The sequence below is a fragment of the Penaeus japonicus genome, unplaced genomic scaffold, assembly GCF_977035675.1.
Source record: "Penaeus japonicus unplaced genomic scaffold, GWHDUDI00000001_assembly GWHDUDI00000028, whole genome shotgun sequence".
In the NCBI taxonomy this organism is placed as follows: Eukaryota; Metazoa; Arthropoda; class Malacostraca; order Decapoda; family Penaeidae; genus Penaeus; species Penaeus japonicus.
The window spans coordinates 2,233,517-2,241,016 of NW_028234430.1; the positions used below are offsets into that span (position 1 = coordinate 2,233,517).

Below are 7,500 nucleotides of genomic sequence, written 5' to 3' on the forward strand. Positions count from 1 at the left end.
CTTGTGGTTTATATGTGGCACTTTGCCCATACGAGTGATTTCGGCTGTGGTACACGAAGCTATGAGTTCTGGCAGCCTTCCTCTTCGTTGTAAATAACTTGCATATATTTGTATATGAACAGAGTTCATAGCGACAAATGTAGAAGAAAGGTATGAATGAGACTGAATATCTAAACATGCAAGAGATGTATCTGATGCGTTTCAATGGGTCTTTCTCAAAAACACATGTACATAGTTGGTTTTGGCGAAAAATGTCAGTGAAAAAAACTTAGTTTTCAGCTTCCCATGAAACTATAATAATTTTAATATATTGAGTATAAACAATAAAACAATGTTATGTGGTCTCCATACTATAATTTTAATCACTCAAAGCATTACTAAAGCCTGTTATATCATTTATATGAGACTAGAAACGGCAAAACACTCAAAAAACAACCTACACAAAAATGGTTCTAGTGTTGCAGTGAGAGGCTGGAAGAAAGCAAGAAAGGTGGTGACATGTTACGCACCGGTGGCTCACTTGGGAATAAACCCCAGCCGCACACCTTTTACTACACCCCATCTAGGTAGCCCGGCACGCAAAATGCTACCTGTTCGCAATGGGTTCACGCTGGGTGATTCAAGATATCATGTCCAGTGGTGGCAGTACCAGCTGCTGGGGACGAGATAACCAGCTGTATTCTAGGACATTTTCTGCGTGGCGTGGCAATGTTATGTCCGTGTTGTGTCAATCTCATGTTCATGTCATGAAAGTAGTATTCTCGGGTGCAAAAGCGTGGCACATCTGTGTCAGCTGCTTGTTCAAAGATTTATCCAGACCGGTTCCAAAGTTGATATAGGTTTTTTAGAATGATGATGACATGGTCCAAATGACATTTTCTATAAGAGATAACTTACAGCATAGGTTAGCACAAAACAACCACGATAGTATGAATGGTATGAATTAGTTGTTGTGCTTGTTCCTTGTTAAAGAATGGACAACCTTTTCATGGTTGGTAATTTAATCTATGCTCCATCAATGAGGATGAGAGGGATCGTGTGTTTATGTATAGAACTTCCTTATCTTGTGTGTATATCATGTACATATATGCATATCTTTAATAAATCATACGTATAAAATTAATGTATACATATTTCATTTAATCATATACTTTATCTTTACATTCCTGACTATTGTTACAATTCATTTAACTTCACTCTCCTTCAAAAAATCCACCAAAAGGTAAACAACTCAAAATCAGCAAAGAATTCATGTTTTCCAAAAATGGTTTGTAATCTGAGTCTAGGCTCAAACAATTGCTGTTAATATATCCAATCATAGTATCATTATCGCTTCCACAAATGTGGCGCAATGCTTAATAATGAAGTATTGGTAACAAAGATTACACTAAAAATATGCATATTTTTGCCTATGTAACTATCATGATAAGCCCACCCCCATGTCTCGAAGTTTCCATAATTGTTCCAATACTTTCCATGACCTTGCCACACTGTCAGGTACACCTACTTCTAGAATATCAATTAGAGCATGTTCGTGTCATGTACTCGGCTAACTGGGGTCTTAGAATACAGCTGATTTTGACATGGCTTTCCTTCTGGCCGGCACACCAGGTGACCGGGCGTGTAGCTCTTAGCTGAGGCCAGAGCGGATGAATAGCCCGAGGCATTAGGCTTACGCTTTTGAAATATCCCAGCGTTTGGACCATTTGGAGCCAAAATACCCACTCAACAGCCATTCAGAGCCAAAACAGCCAAATCAGTTGGATTGAAAGACACATGTAATATTTCATGCTCTTTCACTTTTTATTGTCATTACATTGCTGACATTATTTTTCACTTTTTCCATGATTGCTATCTTATTATGAAAGAGAGAGAAGAAAAATTGGAAATACCAAAATAAATGATAAGAAAAATATATGGAAGTAATAGTAGTTTACTTATTAAATAATGCAATTCAGAATAGGTATCAGAAAACAGGAGAGAGAGAGAGAGAGAGAGAGAGAGAGAGAGAGAGAGAGAGAGAGAGAGAGAGAGAGAGAGAGAGAGAGAGAGAGAGAGAGAGAGAGAGCGGAGAGAGCGCGCGATGGAAGAGCGAGAGGAGAGTAGCCAGGAGAGATGAATGAGGAGGAGAGCAGATGAGAGAATGATGAGAGATTGATGGGAGGGAGGACGAAGGTAGAGAGAGAGTGGAAGAGTCGACAAAAGTAAAACAACCCTGTTAATGTATCCACATAAACCAACTTTTTACTTAGATATGGTGGATGATTACTGAAAACAAACACATGCATCCATCTACATATTTAAGTATGCACACAAACATACCTCTTTATCATCATATAATCATAATATTCATCATATATATTATGTGTACTAAATTCACAATCTTGGTTGATAATTCATCCCTCGTCACAAAAATATTGATCCTCAGTTTCAGTGGGAGGGCAGGCCGAAATATAATACCGCCTATCAATTAAGCTTTCCCGACGGGGTCATCGCTATGCTGAAGACAAGACCCCTATGCGGAGGCGATTGCACTATTAGATGACAGGAAAAACTCACATGGTATGGGCCCCGGCATCTCCAGTTATTACTAACACGGGTGTGTCGAACCATCGTCATTTTTTTTTTTTAATGAAAAAGGGATTTATTGAAATATCATAAATGTACAGGAACAGACCACAAGGGACTATGGTACCTTAGATTATGTTATCTGTACCATGGTTGACCAGTTTTTTTTTAAACCAATGAACCCGCCGGTGCGTCACACCCGTGTGACACAGCAAAACACTCCGTTTCGGGGCGGGCGTCAGATATTGTGACGATTTCATTGCAAAATTTGCAATCGCGGCATCATGGATCTTACATGGTAAGAAGTGCCACCGATCGGGGAAAGGGTTAATGGAGCATTGAAATACCAGTTCTGAAGAAAAAAAAAAAATTTAATTGCAGAAAAAAAGAAGAAAAAAAGTTCACACTTAATGCAACAATGACCTACCTCTGAACATTCCTGTCTAACATGAGAGAAAAAAACATGACTTGGTGACAGCTTAAGGTATCTGATGAGAAGAGTTGGTAGTCCTGATACAAAGGAGGGTACAGCCCCCCTATGTTGGAGCATGTGCACATATACTTCAGCTGCCTGAAACACCAATGATAAAAGTTAGGAAGGAAGGATGGAAGGAAGGAAGGAAGGAAGGAAGGAAGGAAGGACAGACAATAAAAATCATTCTTCCTGGTATGAAAATTAATGAGAATTTCTTTAGGTTTCCTGTAAAAGAAATGAATACAATGAAAATGTAAATCAATTACCTTAAAAGGTCTTTCTATCAAGCAAATGAACAATACATCTTTGTAAGAAACTGACCTGAGTATCAAAGACATTATTCAAATTAATGCCAAACTGATGATGCAACATATCTTCCATGGCTCTGCAATCGTGCACCACCTTTAGGACTGCATTATCTTTCAGAACATCTCCCAGCCCCTTTTCAAGAGCTTCACCTGCTCCAATCTTGGCCATATCAAACAGGAAGATAATGCTAGTGGTGGCTACGCTAAACCAGGCAAGACTCCCTCCGCGTCCTAGGTTCTGACCTTCCATGCTGATGGAAATGGTGTTCTCATTTTTGATGAATTCTAACTGAAGTAACGGTAGAAACAAAATACGTAAAGAAAATGCACAAACAAGCAAGCATTCATGTATACATACAAATATATTTAAGTATATATTCAATATGTATGCATATACATATATTTGAATCAATAGCAGATCTCCATGACCATTGAAAGAAGGTATAGCAGAGCCACATGATCATAAGAAAAAAAAAGATGAGCAAATAAAACCTAAACACATTTTGCAATACTAAATCCATCAGCATGTCTACACCAAATCAGAGTGAAGAACAAAATATCCCTCACAGAGTAAAACAAAAGAAAAACTTACTGCTTTCACGTAAGCATCTTCCAAGTTATCAACAACAAGCCATTTAGCTGGTCGTGGTATTCTTGCAGGCGGTGGTGGCGGAGGTTGCTTCTCCTTATCAGCTGACTCTCTTCCATCAGACGAAGATGCAGGATTGTTTTCCACTCTGCCTAAAAGCACATCTTCATCTAACTGATTTGTGTCATATCCAATTAGGTGGGGCGGCACTATCTTCTTCATGAGGAGCTGTTTTCCTCTCTGGTCTTCTTGATAGACATCCTGAGGGAATACATTTTGGGTAACACTAAAACTGTTCAAGCTTATCTACACTGAATCGTATGGCCATGATACTGTAGCTTAGCCTGTTAAAGACAAGCATCAAGATATATACAATTGCCCACATTATTCCAAAAAGATGGGTGTCATTACTCTTGAGGCCTGTAAACAGTCGTTAGTTTTGTGACCATCACAGTACTAGTTTCAGTCCTACAGACCTTTAAAGTTAGCCTAAACCCTTCTTTTTTTGAGGGTTTTAATTGTGATCTGATGTATCCTGTCAACTGACACACTTCTAGGGAATGATGGGTCCAGTCAATTTCATATAGCGATTTTCAAGCATGTTGAACCAATCATTGCTAAAAAATTTCCTAAAGCACAGTCCAGCTGTACTGGCAGATTTTAAACATAATAGTTAAAAAGAATGGATTGTTTGTCCAAGATGAATCTATATTTTGGCAAAAAAAAACTGGAAAATATAATTTAAAAAATACTAATACTTTCCATATAGTTCCCATGATGTGATGAAATGCGAGTAGACAGTTAACCCATTCCCGACGGGGCCATTTCGGCTTAAAAAGACCAAAATTCCAGGACTTTCAAACGCATAAGCCTAATGCGTTGGGATTCTTGGCCGCACTGGCCGCGAGCCAGCGCTGTATGCTGGCTCCTACCGCGCGCCGGGCTGGACAAAATAACGCATCCCCGGCGTGTGGCCCAAAAACCACTAGACGTGATATCTAGTCACCCGTTGTTAACGGGTTAAACAAATGGTACGAACAACTGCACACATTGTTTACATTTGTGCAGCCAAACACAAGTGTGTGTAAGCCAGTACCCTCCGCCTATGCCCCACCACCAATATTATTGTATATTTTCCCCAGAATTGTCTGTTTATTCACTATTTATAAATATTTTACTTATATCATCATTATCATTTTGCTTAAATTTATTACTGACACTAGAGCCCTCTCACTCTGATGCTCAATCGGCATCAAATAAAAGTCTTGTTATCTCATGTACAGATACGGAATGTGAGGGACATGGGTATATCCACCAAGAAATTCTAATTATCACAGGTTGGGTAGGCTGTCTTGGTAGGGTTAAGCCATTGTTCACAGTATTAAATAAATAATTATGCAATAAGATGGCTGGTTTACATTGTCTGGCACAGTGCCATACACTTCTATGACAACTCTGCTTTTGCATTAAATCATGCCATCCGCTGCTAATGGGTTAAGGGAAAAGGCTGGCTGGGCAAGTCTGTATACATGATATATATAGAAATATATATATATAGTATATATATATATATATATATATAATAATATATATATTATATAAAAAATAGTGGGTATATATATATATATAATATATATATATAATATATATGATAGGAGCACTGAGAGTACATTTCTCCCATTTCTGCTTAACCCCTTAACAACTGGGCTATTTTGGCTCTAAATGATCAAAATCCCGGGATATTTCAAATGCATAAGCCTAATGCCTTGGGATTCTCGCCTGCACTGCCGCATCCAATGGCTGTACACCCAATCACCTGGCACGCCAGCCAGGAGGATACCCACTATGCAATATCTCGTCCCCTGCGACCACTTGACCTGATATCTCGTCACCCGTCGTTAACAGGTTAACAATAATTTCTTACTCTATACAAACACTTTACTTTCTTCTGACATAACAATTAAAAAATACAAAAACTAAAACTGACCTTCAGAAGTCTTTCTTTGGCCTCCCTATCCTCGCCTATGACTGTTATCTTCAAAATATTGTGGAAGAAAAAAGTCAATAATCCAACTCTCTTCTTTCCTGTCTTTGGATTGCAGACCTAGCATAGGAGAAAAACAAATAAAATATATTTATATACATACAGAATATATATAAACATGTCCTTAAACCTGTATTTTTTCAACAAAATCGTTTACCATGTTACATAAACTGGCTTTTTTTTTTACATTCAGATGCATTATAATAGTATCTATACCTTCTCAAGTGATAACCGCCTACTTGAAGGAAGAACAAGGTTGATGACTCCCATGTATGTGCCTTCTCGTGAGACCAACAAGATCCTCAGCCCCAAACAAGCATCACCTAAGTCCTAAAGGAAGAGAAAACTTAATAATCATAAATATACTTATCAAACTTGCAAAATTATACAAGACACATAGTTATATTACCAATTTCAGTTTTTATCATTATCATTCAAACAAAATGCTCAAATCCTCCCATTAACTATCACTCACCAAAAATATTTCCCTCTTCTCTTTTCATTTCAACTACTCTACTCTACATTTTCATGAAACATATTAATCAAAATTACTAATATCAATTAAAAATATCTTCCTTCTTACCACAATATCTTCAACTGTCAAATTTCTTTGCTCATCCTCATCCAATGCTGTAGTCACAGGTGACTCCTCTTTCAGTACTTTTGTGTCCATTTCTCTATCCAAAATCTACCTCAAATCACTCAATTTAATAAAACACTACTCTTCAAAAAATTATATTTGTCAAATTATTACACTACCCTAGAAATTGTATATAATAGTAAAGTATCTGAAAAGTAGAAAAAAGAAAGAGATAAATTAGTTAGTAATATTCTCTGATGCCCAAGATGGATTTCTTTTACATATATCACTGTCAAAATATTTTATAATCACAGCTCACAAATAAACAATGGAAACACATTCATTTCTTAATACTATTGTGTATATATATATATAGATAAATATATTAGATAATATATATAGTATATATATGATATAAATTAGTATATACGCTCTGTTATATATATATATAAATTTCTCTTATATAGAATATAGAAAGTATAGAATCATAGGAGATATATACGCAGGATAGATGAGGATGAGATGGAGAGAGAGAGAGAGACTGAGAAGAGAGATGAGAGAGGAAGAGAGAGAGAGAGATTCTGAAGGAGAGAGAGAGAGAGATGAGATGAGAGAGAGAGAGTCGAAAGAGAGATGGAGATTATAGAGATGTAGAGAGAGATGAGAAGAGAGGAGAGTAGATGTCGAGAGAGGATGAGAGAGAGAAGAGCGATAGAGAGAGAGATAGAGGAGCTGAGAGAGAGCGTAAGATACGTGTTAAGTATATATATATATATATATAAAATATATATAGAATATATATAAATATAAATAATTATATATAATATATTATATATATATTATATATACTAAATATTACATATATATATAATATATAGTATATATATATATATCTATATATATATATATATATATATCTATAAATATAATATAATA

The 7,500-nt window shown here is 36.5% G+C and overlaps 2 protein-coding genes across 2 annotated transcripts in view; both read right to left on the minus strand.

Annotated features, from left to right (window-relative positions):
- The window catches only part of LOC122252043 (piRNA biogenesis protein EXD1), a 7,430-nt gene extending 722 nt beyond the window's left edge, over nucleotides 1-6,708 (minus strand). The window contains exons 1-6 of the mRNA XM_086553223.1: nucleotides 6,568-6,708; nucleotides 6,201-6,314; nucleotides 5,928-6,044; nucleotides 3,944-4,201; nucleotides 3,365-3,640; nucleotides 2,996-3,139 (exon numbers count right to left, since the gene is read on the minus strand). Coding sequence (XP_086409349.1) covers nucleotides 2,996-3,139; nucleotides 3,365-3,640; nucleotides 3,944-4,201; nucleotides 5,928-6,044; nucleotides 6,201-6,314; nucleotides 6,568-6,657 — 999 coding nt within the window. The 5' untranslated portion in view covers nucleotides 6,658-6,708. The remainder of the gene's footprint in view (nucleotides 1-2,995; nucleotides 3,140-3,364; nucleotides 3,641-3,943; nucleotides 4,202-5,927; nucleotides 6,045-6,200; nucleotides 6,315-6,567) is intronic.
- Nucleotides 6,703-7,500, minus strand: part of LOC147468474 (vacuolar ATPase assembly integral membrane protein VMA21 homolog) — a 6,689-nt gene continuing 5,891 nt past the window's right edge. Inside the window, exon 4 of the mRNA XM_086553224.1 lies at nucleotides 6,703-6,772. The gene's annotated coding sequence lies outside the window, so the exon portion shown is untranslated. The remainder of the gene's footprint in view (nucleotides 6,773-7,500) is intronic.